The sequence below is a fragment of the Plectropomus leopardus genome, chromosome 7 (assembly GCF_026936395.1).
Source record: "Plectropomus leopardus strain MGB_pleo_1.0 chromosome 7, ASM2693639v1, whole genome shotgun sequence".
Classification (NCBI taxonomy): domain Eukaryota; kingdom Metazoa; phylum Chordata; class Actinopteri; order Perciformes; family Serranidae; genus Plectropomus; species Plectropomus leopardus.
In genome coordinates, this window is record NC_142182.1 from 27865048 (window position 1) to 27879097 (window position 14050).

The 14050-nt window shown below is 41.8% G+C and overlaps 1 protein-coding gene across 3 annotated transcripts in view; it reads left to right on the forward strand.

Moving 5' to 3' along the window:
* Positions 1 to 14050, forward strand: part of LOC121950377 (A disintegrin and metalloproteinase with thrombospondin motifs 20) — a 156281-nt gene that overhangs the window by 90400 nt on the left and 51831 nt on the right. For all 3 annotated transcript variants that reach the window (XM_088080363.1, XM_042496359.2, XM_088080364.1), the window contains 4 exons: positions 9592 to 9737; positions 10037 to 10218; positions 11494 to 11630; positions 12606 to 12723. In XM_088080363.1, coding sequence (XP_087936489.1) covers positions 9592 to 9737; positions 10037 to 10218; positions 11494 to 11630; positions 12606 to 12723 — 583 coding nt within the window. The remainder of the gene's footprint in view (positions 1 to 9591; positions 9738 to 10036; positions 10219 to 11493; positions 11631 to 12605; positions 12724 to 14050) is intronic.

Genomic DNA, 14050 nt, shown 5'->3' on the forward strand with positions numbered 1-14050 from the left:
ATCCTTTCATCTGGCTCCATCTCCCTCCTCACCATGTTAGGTCCTGGATCAGCTGCTGTCTAGTGAGGAAAGGTTAACAGGGGATAGCTAACATCTTAATCCAACTACAACAACCAGACTAAACCGTGATGGTCCTGGGATCGCAGCTCCCATACTGCTCTCAGCCCAAATGTGGGAGAGACAGTTGAGGAGACATGGCATTAGTTTAATCACACAAAGAGCTTTTGCTTTAATAAGCTACAAACTCTTAACCCAATTTGAGCTGACTTAGCTAGATTACAGGGGAGGTTTGGTCTTTATTGGAACCCTGTAAACATTGATTTTGTAATATGCAGGTCCAAAGAGGCCTAGTTTAAAACCAAGTGAAACTTGTTTGAAATGTGTAAGTGTATGTTACATATAATCATTTGTAAATAAGACCATTACTAAAATATAGTCATGTAAAAGTCTGTCACAACAATATTGTTATGTTTTAACCACATTTAGACACATTTTGGTTTGACCATTTAAACATCTGTTGATCCCAAATCACATTAAATACTTAAGGGATCCCCAAAGTGATTTTTTCATCCTCTGGGGAACGCGATTGTGTTAACCTTTATCGAAGTCTAAAAATCAGCTTCATAATGGTGTCAGAGGAAAGATCAGGAGATTAGAAAAAAAACATTTCATCCACCGGATTCATCCTCTGGGAACTATGAATGTTTGCACAAAATTGCTTGTCAGTCCATCCAGTAGTTATTGAGATATTTCAGTCTGAGCCAAAGCAGCAGATTGACTCTCATGGCCATCCCTAGAGCCCTAAAAACAGAAGATGCGTTAGACTTATGGCTGCACAGAATTCTGTCCTAATCAATTCTTACCTATACGCCATCAACTGGACAGGGGTGTGAAATACTTGAAGTTAGGGTAGATAACCCTTACTATTATATTCCTTCAAAATGATCCTTCAGATTTTTCTGCAGTTGTTAAAAAAAATTCAGTCAGTGACAAAAAACACTTGGTTTGCGTGGCCTCTGCCTAAAAAGGCACAAAATCATATGTGATCTTTTTAGTGGTAGTTATTTTCTTCATGAACAAATGCACAAGCAGTTTTCCTTCATTTCTTTGTGTGTCTGAGTGGAGGCACCACCTTTGTTTGTAGTGCTGAGGGCCCAGTTTCATCTTCGTGCAGGGGGCTGTTTGAAGTAGCATGAGTTGAAAGAGCGGCAGACCCTGCACCGACACTCACCTGCCCATACAAGAGCTCTTTTATGTGGTCTTTGGGTATGGTGTGTTTGTGTGCCTCAAAAGATAATCTGCAAACTCAGATGATTCTCTGTGATTCTTTTGCATTGTTTTTTTTTTGTATCTCTTGGTGTCTCTCTTGCATTTGTCCACTCTGTCTTTTTCTATTTCCTTTTCTAGACATTCTTAATACCTCTTTGACACCTTCACACCTCTTCTGCTGACTCCTTTCTCAGTCTTTCTTCAAAGAAGTCATGAGGTTCAGGTCTAAGGCTTTACAGGGTCTTGGGTCGAGCTCCTGGCTCTTAGGTGCCTGCAGAGCCCTGAGGGGCAGTGAGTGTGTGTGAATATGTGTGTGTGTGTGTGTGTGTGTGTGTGTGTGTGCGTGTGTGTGTGTGTGTCTGTGTGTGTCTGTGTGTGTCTGTGTGTGTGTGTGTGTGTGTGTGGTGAGGGTGTCAGATCTAGAGGATTACGGCTATGGCCTCTATGGGGGAAACTAGCAGCAGGTATTGTCTCAGCAACCACAGCTCCTCTTTAAAGATCTCCTCTGAAGCCTATCATTAGAGCAAAGCCTGCCATGTCATTCTAAGCAATTACACGGGAAACGTCATCTCTCGTAAAAAGTAAATTTTCTCAGCAGCTAGCTGTCACCTCTTGTGACTGCGTTGCTTTGGGAAGGTTTTTGTTCTTTCTGGTTATGAAACAAAGTTGTGACTGCATCGGGTAATTGAGGTCAGCGCCCAAAAAGTGGCATGTCCTCTAAATGAAGAGTGAAAAAAAAAAGTTTGTTTGTATACAGCTTAGCGGAAATAGGGCAATGGGCACTGCAGGGTTCATGGGTAGTTTTCTCCCCCTCTGTTCCCCTTCTTCTCTGACTCTCTCTCTGCTTCTCCACTTCCTCCTCTCTCCCTCCCTCGCTCCCTCTCTGTTGCTCAACGGGCTCCTCTCGCAGGGCGCCGGAGTGAGTAATGCGGTCACATGACCTCTTGGCGGTGCGTCTGTCATCTGGCTCAGTGGGCCGTGCACTAACGAGGGCATCCCATCACTTGTTGTCTATAAATACCGCCACCACCCTCGCCCCCCCTCCATCCTCTCTTCTCCTGCTCTTTCTCCCGTACTTCCCCCCTTTTCGGTCCCTCTCACTCTTCAAAAGGATCCTGGCCATGCGTGTGTGTGTGTTAGTGTGTGTGTTTTGATTGTGTGTAGTATTTTTTTGTTTGCAGAATTGTCTAAATTTAATGGAAATTGTAAGGACATGCACATTCTATTGTTTTGTTCATTTTATTGTCAATTTGATTGTGGTCTCCCTGAAAGTTCCCTTGCCATTTTGGGGGGAAATTGTTGCAATATGACAAAAATATTATTGTAATATTATTGTGTTTTTTTTTATTTAATTTAATTCTATGACTGCCTACGGAGGTTTTTTCTAGGTGTAAAACCCCAGAAGTTTCCCAGATTCTCTTCATAGCAGCTTAATTGAGTGGTTAGTGTAAGTGAATAAACGGGAAGTTGTTTTTGATTTCCAGAGCATTCCTCGGAAAAGAATGACGACCTGCTCTGGTTTCAGCCAATTAGAGTGAGATAGTGAGGTCTTGAAAAGTGAAGCCAGGGCAGAATGGAGTCTGTTGGCGGAGGCGGTGAGTGTTGGCTGGAGCTCCCTGGCAGCCTGACAGACTTGTCGTACGATGCAGGGATGGGGTGTGTGTTTGTGTGTGTGTGAGTGTGTGTGTGTGTGTGTGTGTGTGTGTGCCTGTACTGGAGCTTGGGATTGTGTGGGACTGGTATCAGTGTCACTCTCTGCTAATCTCTGGATATTTGCAGGATGTTGCTACTTTGATTTGCCATCATCACAGACGTATCTGTGGATTTGGGCTAACAAGAGGATTGTTGTTTTAACATTTGCGTCGTTTGCTGATGGAATTACTGTGTCCATTTGGCAGTGAGTGGATCTTTCAGTGCTGGCTGTGTTGAAAGAGGAAGTTGTATTTGCATGGTTATAGTGTGGTGTCAAAATGCGGCAAAAGTGTGTACACAATTATTAAAATCATGATATTGTGTAAAAGGTATTGTGTTCATTGGATATTGGCAGAATGTGTAAATAATTTAAAAAAAATGAAGCACACATTTGACAGATGAAGTGCTTTAGAAAGTTGTGTTGTGTTGGCAAGAAATTGTCTATTTACATATCAATGAGACATGGTACAACATTTCATATGTACGAACACATTCAACATCTCAGCCAAAGATTAAAAAGTATATCATTTAAAATGTGCTTTACGGGTTAATTCATTACCTAAATCATGTGACATCAACGCTATTCATTCCCAGAATGTCGAGACTGACCAGATCGACTTTGTTTGAAGCAATCCAACAATCCAATCAAGTTGCAGGAGAGAACCTTAAAGAGCTAAAGCTAAGTTGCTGTGCCAGTTGGAGAACAATTATACCAAAGATACTATTGGCATACAGTAAGTTTAGTTTAATATTTACATCATTAGTAAGGTAATGCTGAGCTAACATTAGCTCAACAGTTAAGTAACTTTTTAAGAAACATGTTTTCACAAATATAAACACATTTTGAAAAAAATCTACAATTTTTGTAAATTGACATGTCATTGTTGTTTTGTTAAAATGGCATTTCTTTTTGTGAAAGCGCACTTGGTTAGGACTCAGAACTCAAACTATAGGACTTAGGACTTCACTTGGGACTTGTCAGCCTTGACTTGAGACTTGACATGAAACTTGTGTGGAAAGACTTGAGACTTAATGTGACTTACAAAACAATAACTTGGTTCCACCTCTCGAGTTTATTGTTCTGCCCCCAAGTGACCAAAAAAATCAATATAAGTTTAAAAGCAAACTGTTTTGTTAAAAGAGGCGAAAATCTCTTTAGAGCAGCAGATCACAGCAAAAGTCACTTTCACGTTATACACACTCATTTGGTCTGTTGTTAATTCAAATAAATATGAATTAAGGCAAGTTTTAGGAGATGACAAGAGGCACATGTTTCAAGAGATAGGTAAAAAAACACCAACAGTAAAAGTGTCTCTGAGGCGCACGTGAATGGAACAGCTGATATGGCCAAACCACTCATTCACTTTAATGACAACCCTTACACTTCTTGGAAAGATGTGGGGGAGGGAGGGATCACAGAGAGTGGAAAAAGAGGGTAGCAAACAAAGTAAGGACATGCAGTGAGAAGAGAGGTTGGTTGGGGTCACGGTTGCATCATGTTGTCTCTCATGCACTCTCTTGCTCACCTTCCCCTCCCTCTTGTCATCTCTCTTCCGCCTGTCTTCACACCCTTTCAGCACAATGGAAAAAGGAAATATGGAACAGGGGAAACATGCACCCCTTTGCTGAAAAATGAGTCTCTGTAAATCTAGTCTATAATAACAGCTGTCATTTTATTTCCAGTCCCCTGCCCGCACAGAGAGCTTTGTCAGAGAATCCTGTACAACTGTTTAGCTTCATAGCTCGTTATTGCTTCTCACCTCCATGTCAAGTTACCACAGATGATGTTTGTTGCAGTCTGTTGTAATTGTTCATTGTGGAGAGGATATGTCTGAGATGACGACACAAACGCCCAACAGGCCTAAGCCAATGTGAACTCTGAACCCAGAGCCATGAGAAAGACACCGCAACATGAAAGGTGAAGCCTTTTGGAAATGGCTGCGTTAAAATGAAAGAGCGGAGGCCTTTTTAAATCAGTCCTCTGCCTTCTCATTCCTTCAGTGATGTATGGCTTGAGTTCAGAAATGAGGTGCTCTCTGCTACAGTTTCCTGGCAATTACAGGGCACTAACTTCCAAAGCAGCCAGCTGAGGAGCTCAGAGCAGATGCTGCTGTCCTCAGATACTGTTCCCACTGCCGGGGTTAGCATGCTCATGACTACTCTCTTACCCCTTTTCCACCAACATGGAACCAGTTCCAAACCAGTTACTGCACCTTATTTTCAACCGTTCAGGGCATTTCAACCAAAAATAAATTGGTTCAGAATCAGAAATGTTGGTCCTCAGCTAAAAACAAAAAATAGCAGGTATTCCTTGATCTTATGTACAAACCGTGACAACATCAGTTGGTGTTTCACATTTTACTGATTGGACCGTCAAGTGAGATATTGTCTTCAAAAAAGAGCATGCAGCGGTCACATTAATAGTTGGTCCCTGTTTATTTTTTTTTTTTTTTGGGGGGGGGGGGGGTCTTAAAAAACAAAATAAAAGATTTCAGGAAATGAATACAATAAGCGACTTTGATTCAACTGTTTTCTTGCATTGTGCATTGCGCATCGCCTGCCATTGATGACCCATCCTTGATCACAATGGTGATCAAAACTGGTGGAAACAGGCTCATTCACTCGATAGCACCAAGGCTCCAAGAATCATGAACACAACCAGTTTAAGAACCAGAGCTCATTTGGTTGAAATTAGGTGTCTGTAGCTATATGGCTGGGTTGGTTATTTAGTTTGTTGGTCAGAGGGGCAAAGGTATTGTGTGCATTTCTGTGTGCACCATATCTATATACAGTATGTGCAAAATGCATGCATGTGATATGTGCATGCACACATGCACATGTCTTAGAATGAGTTGGTGAGTCAGCGTGTGCCTTAGTGAAATTCCTAATTTGAAACACATGCTAGTCACAGCTGGACAGGTTCCTCTCACAAGACCTTCAAATGTCTCACCACATTCCCAATTGAGTGCAAATTTTGACAATCTTTCTAAGCGAGGGTCTGCTGGTGTTCTCAGTGCTTGCTCCAGCTTTGCCTTTCACCTCAGCGTTTTCCAAGGGTGTGTTTGCACACTTCGGAAAGAGAGGCTAATTGGAATTGAGCGTGGCCTCCAGATGCCTCCAGACTCTGAGCAATCACTCTCACACTTAACACACATTCACACATGTGCACGCACACATGCACACGCACATGCACACGCACATGCACACACACACACACACACACACACACACACACACACACACACACACACACACACACACACATACATCATCTCACACAGATGTTTTTTTCCCTTCCACTCCCCCCTTTCCTTCTTTCTTCTTTTCACCCACATCACCTTTTCAGGCCAAACAAAACGGTTGTAAACACAGGGTGCCAGTGGGGGGAGTGGAATGCCTCAGAGGCTTACACAGGCTTTGGTCCTCTCTGACAGACAGTCCGCCTTGTGTTTGACAGTTCCTCGGGTCCTGCTGCCTGGCTGCACTGCGGTGGTCCCTGCATGGCGCATGCAATTTCCCATAAGGGGATAAGGGGGATGGGTGGATGTGAAGAGGAGGTATAGAGGGGATGCCCAGGTCCCACTTGACAGTCCTTAAGCTGAGGTTGGGGGAAGGGGATGTGAGAGCTATAAGAGAAGGGATACTCTTGTATCAAAGTAAAAAGCTAAAAAAAAAAAAACCTTTGTGTATGTAATAAATGTATGTCTTAAAAAATTGCATGAACTTTCATTGTTTAGCTCATTTTTTTCAAAGTTGCTCAACCAACAACGACCAGCACCTGTTTGCCTTTTCGTAGTGTGGAAGTCATTTCCACTCAAGTGGACGTTTTATCACATTCCTCTCAGTGACTTTTATTTGAATTGCTTTATAAATCCATTGTTTGTGCTCCAAACAAAATTATCAGTGCCCTCGGTTTGCATTTACAGTGGAGCCAGACAGGAAGAAACTCAAACCAAGTCTGCATTATGGAAATGTCTGTGGCTTGTTTAGTCCATACCCTGCAGCTTTTAACACCTGTCTGTCATTGTGCACAGACTTTACACTCCATCATTAGAGCTGCAAGTGTGTAAAACACACATGCAAACTAGGCCAGGAAAGTAGAGGCAGTGGTGCCAAATTCTCTGTGTGTTTACATGTGTTTGTGCCAATGACTTTGCACTTGCAGGTGTTCAGCCAAGGTAATGGCTTCAAGTTGTGAATGTATGTTAAAGAAGGTCAGACTAACTATTGTCCAGGTGATGACTTTGACTGATATCCTCCTTGGTTTATTAGCGGAATTATGAAAATTCACTGAAGCGGATCTTACATGGTTCTGTTCTCAGGTCTCGAGTGTCTTTTTTTTATCTGGAGTTGGGGATTGGATGTCTCGTAGTGAAATGGGCGTGTGTCCAGTTGAAAATGATAGTAGCTGCATTTCTCATCTGGAAAGAGCTTGCAATTGATGCAGCAACTTCAACCTCACAAACCAAACTGCGAGAAAAGGAAACAAACTGAGGAGTCTGAAAAGAGCATCCTCCTTTAAAGCTATGTATCTGAGGAGACAGACAGCTAAATAGCAGAAGGAGTTCCTGATGTCAAGCCAGTAATGAACTTTGCTCCGCCTGTTATCACAACTCTAGAGTTTCCTTATCACGGTGCCACTGCTCCCCGTGCCTGTGTGCCCGGACGGCAGGCAACGTACCCAGACAGACGCCGTCTTGTCCTGAATTCTTTCAGTGAACAGGACCCTCTGATATCTTAGTCACTGAGAAGGGGATTTGGTTACACACAAAGGGAAATGGGACTGCCGTGCTTTGCTTATGAAAGCAGTGTTAGCACTTCTTGGCAAATGTTGGTTCGTGGGTACACACTGTTTGATACCAGGCGTCTTATTTCCTCTGTCAAAGTGGGATACTGTATGAAAGATATTATGTAATTTTGTATTTACAAGCCAAACCAAAGATGGAAAGGTAAGAATTATTCTGGATTTACTTCATTGTCTGTGGCATAGCATGTAGTTCACATTTTGATCTGTTTCTAATGAACTTGTTTTGAGTTAAATAAATAACATCATTTGCATCATGAGAGACAGGGAGCTCGTGAAAAGTGTCGCACAAGCAACTTTGTGGGTTTTTTTTGTGTGTAAGTGTGTGTCCCTTTCTATCATTCTGTGTGCCCTCTAAATTCATAGGTTTTTGAAGGTCTGTGAACGCAGCACAGGCAGAGCTCCTCAGTGAGTTTATCTTTCTTCAGCAGCACTTTGCAGAGTTTAATTTGAAGGGAGGATAATTGATCAGTCAGTCCAATTAGAACTGATCAGATCGACAGAGTAGCTGCTGCAGAGGTGAGAAAAGGGAATTTTTTAGACCCAACATAATGAGCAGTTAAGTTTAACTTTCATTGTGCCTAGTGTTCCCCTGCTCTGTCTGTGCGCTAAGTACGCTCTGCACTCTGCAAGTGTGGTGCAATGAATAACAGAATGGTAGTTATATTCCATTAGCGCTTCTAAAGAACGGTCCAGTTCCAAAGTAGAAAATCATTATGTTGTACCAGATGTGGTTGTAGTGGGCCACCAAAAATAAATTGTGTAGGAAACCCTGATATGGTCTTAAAATCATTCCAAAACGAAGTTATGGACATGTGATAAGAACTGGCAAGGGCAGGGTTTCAGTGCTGCCAGAGCACACAGAACAAAGCTCCATTATCATTTTTTCTCAAAGTGAGGATTAAAAAATGCCGTTTACATAATCTGTTCACAATTAATATACATTTTTTAAACACTTGAAGATCCACTCATTACTTAAAGTGTATGACATCCAGCAGAGACAACACGCTAGATGGAGTGGTCAGAGTTGTCATGTTGAAATTTAAGCTGTGTTGATGGATTCAGTTTGTCATCTCATGCCTTGAGTAACATTACAAGTAAATATTCCATCTAAAAAGTTGCAGGCAGTTGGCCCAGTGAATTAAATGATTTTTTTCTCAGTCTACAGCTGCTGCTAGAGGCTGCAAAACATCCTTTCATATTATAATTATAGTTTGCTGATTCCCTACTGACCAATCAACGGACTGCAGTGTTTCTACCTTCACATTTTTGTACTGGATCTGTGTACTAGTCACCCCAACAGAGGGGTGATGAAAAATGGGGACGTTCCAAAGGTACTAAAGGTGCCATCCACAACTTTTAACAATGGAAACGCAAAGAAAAATGTGTACCAAATTGAACTGAATCAAACTCACCTCCTGGTGGAAACAATCATCAAAAAGAACACCTCCAAATACATTTTAGATTCGGTTGACATGAAGAAAGTATTGCAAAACGTACTGTTCATTTCAGTTTCTGATTTCTCTTATTAAGACTTCCTGTCTTTTACTGTCTTGCAATATCTCTGTTTTTGTCTGTATCCATGCCGCTCCCTCCCTCTCCCATTTCTCTTTAGACAGCTGGAGCAGTTGGACACCTTCCTTGAGGGTAAACAATAGCTGAATTAGGATTTCTTTTAAAATATAGCTTGGGATCTAAAACGGAGGATTAAGAAGGCAAAGAGGAACGCCACTCCCAGCTGTGCCTGCACTAATTCTGCTGTCTGTGTTTGTCTTCTCGTCTGCAGGAGTTGCAGTCATGTTTTTTTTGTGTCTTTTTACATGCAGTACTGCAGACATGGGATGTGTGTTAACAAGGAGTTGGACCTACAGCCAGTCCACGGGGAGTGGGGTCCCTGGGGGCCCTACAGTGTTTGCTCTAGGTCCTGTGGTGGAGGAACCCGCAGCACCTCCAGAGACTGCAACAAACCTGAGTAAGAAAGACAGAGCCAATGCAGACTGTAAATATGTGTAAGACTCTGAACCAGTAAGAGAAACGGTAAAGAAACACTGAAGTTATGCTTGAATGAGAGTTGTCAACAAACTAAAGTGAGTAACAAACCTGCATGTCATATTTAGTTATCCTCGAACTGATTTTAAGCAATAGCTTGTTTCCTTAGTGTGAATATAAAAGTAAACAAGGTTGGTTGGAAGTCATCAAGCACCAGCCAAACAAAAGCAAACATGATCTTAAAATTGTAGTGCAATTGTGATCTGTCTTGTCTTACTTTAGGCCCAGAAATGGCGGGAAGTTCTGTGTGGGGCGCAGGATGAAGTTCCGCTCCTGCAACACTGAGCCATGTCCACGAGGACGGAAAGATTTCCGCGAAGAGCAGTGCTCTCAGTTCGACGGCAAGCACTTCAACATCAACGGCCTACCTCCCACCGTCCGCTGGGTCCCCAAATACAGTGGCAGTGAGTACACCAGTGTTATCCTAAAGCATGTAATTTGGAGGTCTTCTGGTGACTTTAGCTGGAACATCAAAGATGGATTCTATTTACATCCAACTATACAGTGTAGTTTGAAGTCGGTTATAAAGTAAGTTTGGTGCATTTAACTAAAATGCGACACACCACATTGTGTGTGGGAGGGATGCAGAGGCCAAGCGAAATCATGATCTTTATGTAGGTACTGCATTTGAATGTAATGCAGTTTTAATAATGTGTGTGTCCTGCCTTTGTCATACTTCACATACCCATGATAAAAAGCTGCCTGGGATAACGTGAGGAAGAAAAGAAAAGACGGTCTTTTGAGCCTCTCATTTTACAATACAGTAAACAGTATGGTACCAACTTCTTCCTCATGAATTCTCATATTACAACTTACAGCGCACTAAAATATGCCTCAGAAGTCATTTTTTGCAAGACATAGGCAATACTGTAACAGAACCTTGGTTTATATTTGATCAGCATGGCCCTGTACTAGTGTTTGATCTGTTTGAGAGAGTGCAAGAGAGGTAGATCTCTTTCTCTATCTTCTGTACTCCTTGTGTCTGAGGTGGCGGGCTTACGAAAATGCAGAAGTACAATCTGCAGTTTCAGTGACAGCCTTCAAGACAGCAAAAACACATTTCATATCACCTGCAGGATTTGAGCTGAGAGATGAGCAGAGAAATCTGGGTGCTCGTTACAAGTTTATAATGTTTGATTTACACATACTAGCTACATTATTTTGATACAAAGCTGGCTGGAAATCAGCAAATTATCCCTTTAAGTTGACACTAAACAACAACAACATTAAAAGGGATGTACGGCTCTTACATATGAACCTCCTGGCAGCTTTCCCTCTTGCAGCCGTATCTCATTCCTTCTCAAGATGGCCTGCCCAGCTACATGAGATTACCATCTGGCAGAGACCACCATGTCTAAGTTACTGCAAGTGATTCATTCATTTAATTGATGCTGTACAAGCAAACAGGCCAAGCCCCGGAGCCAGTGGGCCGTTAGATGCAAAGTGATTCCTCTAAACAATGGATGAAAATTTGGCATCTCAAGCAGGGGTAACAAAAAAAACGTAAATAGATATAAGATCAAAAATGTGCTATGTTTGGTTTTGTTTCATTAGCACGTGCAAGTCATCTCTTGGCTCTTCATCTTGTTATTGTTCAGGATTTCTATTTTATTAATCTCATTAACTTAATGAGCTATAGTCCAACTTTTTTCTGATGTTTGTTTTCTTTCTCCACACAGTACTAATGAAGGATCGCTGTAAGCTCTTCTGCCGGGTTGCAGGGACTATGGCATACTATCAGCTGAAGGACCGCGTCATCGACGGCACGCCGTGTGGGCCAGATACTTACGACATCTGTGTTCAAGGCCTCTGCAGGGTATATCTGTTATAATGTATTTGTGAACACACCCGCACGCAAACTTCAATATCAGCATCACCTTAGCCTTAACTTATTACTCTATTGCTATCATGATATGCAGTGTCGTGTGTCTGTGTCAAAGTTATATTTTGGCTGCTGTTGCAGAAACACTAGCAGCCTGCTCATAGTCTTACATGACACATTTTGTAATAAGAGTCTTCAGTAAAGTGTTTGAAGGTCATAATCAGAAACACCTGCAATTGCGAAGTTCATGTTGTCCAGGTGAAACACTATATGTAAATGTGTAGTTCAAAAAATTCACAATGATTTTTTAAAAGACTATTTCACGGCCAAAATGATCATTTTTATATCAGTTAATCTCTTCACTTTATGTTGAATTCATGACAAATCCTTTTTCTCCATGGCAAATGAAGAATCCAAAAAATGAAGAAAAGTCATAGGGGTCCATGTTTAACAACAGCAAACTTATATCAAAACATTTGTTCACAAACTTTCACAAAACTCTTGCATTATAATCCAAGTCTCATTTATGCAGTGGTATGCTCACTGAAACTTTTAAAACACTTCCAACCTTCCAGCTTAATGCAAAAGTGTTAAAAATAGTATGGTACATTTTTGTGAAAATGCATGTGCTTGGTAAGTACTGCACAAACAACTGGATAAGTGAGACCCGGGTTATACTACAAAAGTCGTATGAGAGTTAGTATTGGATGTTTTTATATAGTTTTGCTGTTGTTAAAAGTGGACCTGTATGACTTCAATATATCAAGAATGTTCTCAATTTTTGGATTCTCCATAGACTGTGGAGGCATGCCAGAAAAGCAAAGTTTTTTTCACAAATTTAATGTAACAGGGGGTAGGTAATTTCTATACAATGAATTATTTTTGAGTTGAAGTATTTCTTTGAATACAGTATTATTACATCATTCTAAATCTTAAATGTTCATCCTCACTTCATCTATGCCTCTTCAGCAAGCAGGCTGCGACCACGTTCTTAACTCGAAGGCCAGGAATGACAAGTGCGGAGTGTGTGGCGGAGACAACTCATCGTGTAAAACCCTGGCAGGGACCTTCAATGATGCTCAGTATGGTAAGCCCCGCTGCTCAGATTACTTGTACGGTACACATATAGATGACTCTCCACAAAAAAAGGTGTTGCTATAAAACATAGTGTACGTCAGCAGCTCCTGCAGAGGAATGATATATCTGATACGCAGTAAACATAGAAGAGCTAAGAAAGACTTCAGTCCCACGTGGCTGCAGCGCTGACATGCTGTATGCACGCATTAGGTGCTGATGTCATGTCTGGATATGTTTAAACATATTAAGCTTGATTTTCAACAACAGTTCGTGCTTCAGCCGGATTTGGAAAAATGCAGAGCACCAATCTTCTTCCAAAGCTTTAGAAACTGATTAAAATGGCGATCTCACTCCGTCAGGTCTTTCGATAGCAAACACAAACCTGACATCAACCCTTTGAACTGTCCTGCTTAATGCGGTGCTTCAGTGTGGGCCAACTGCTGATTGCATCCAATCCTTTTTCGGTCTGGGCAGCAAAACAGCAGAAGCATTAGCATAAAAGCCCTGGGTGTGGCCTCCGTCATGTTTACTCCGCATTAGTTTGGCGCTAAGCTTTAGTGTCTCTATCCATCTGCTTTCTTTCTGCACTCTGTTGGCTGTTGGGGGTAAAGGGTTTGAAGACTGTATTGAACCAGACCAGGCACTGAGCTCAGCCCTAGAAATCTGGCTAGACCCTAAAAAAGAGAACACGAGTGGGAGTACAGCCCAGGCAGGATATCCCTCAGCTCCTGGGTCTTAGGCCTGTCTTTCTGTCTTCCACCCTTTTGTCCTGTTCTGTTTGATGTCTCTCTATTTCTTGGTCTTGTCCTTTGTCTCTTGTCATGCTTTCTCTTGGACAATCTTTGCTTTTATCTCATTATTTTTCCCCCTCCTTCACCAGACTAGACAAGCTGAATTTGCAGGTAAAACCAGAGTGTTTCTTTTTTCATCTTTCGTCAGGAAAGGCGACGTCAAGTCACATCTCCATGAGCAAATTACAAGTCAAGATTAAAGTCTTCCGAATTCCCGAATGCCATTGCATTTGAACATTCTCCTTTAAAGGTGTATTGTGTAGGCTTTAGGGGGATGCAGTTATGGAAGCGGAATGTGATATAATAAGTATGATTTCTTAAGTATATAATCACCTAAAAATAAGATTTGTTGTGTTTTCGTTACCTTAAAATGAGCCGTTTATATCTACACAGGCAACAGGTCCTTGTCTACAGATTCTGAACCAGCATGTTTCTGCAGTAGCCCAGAAAGGACAAACCAACTCCTAAAAAGGCCATTTGCATTATCGGGTTGTTGCGTCAGCTTCTGTGTTGCACAGGCCCTCTTTGGTGAGACAAAGAGTCGGC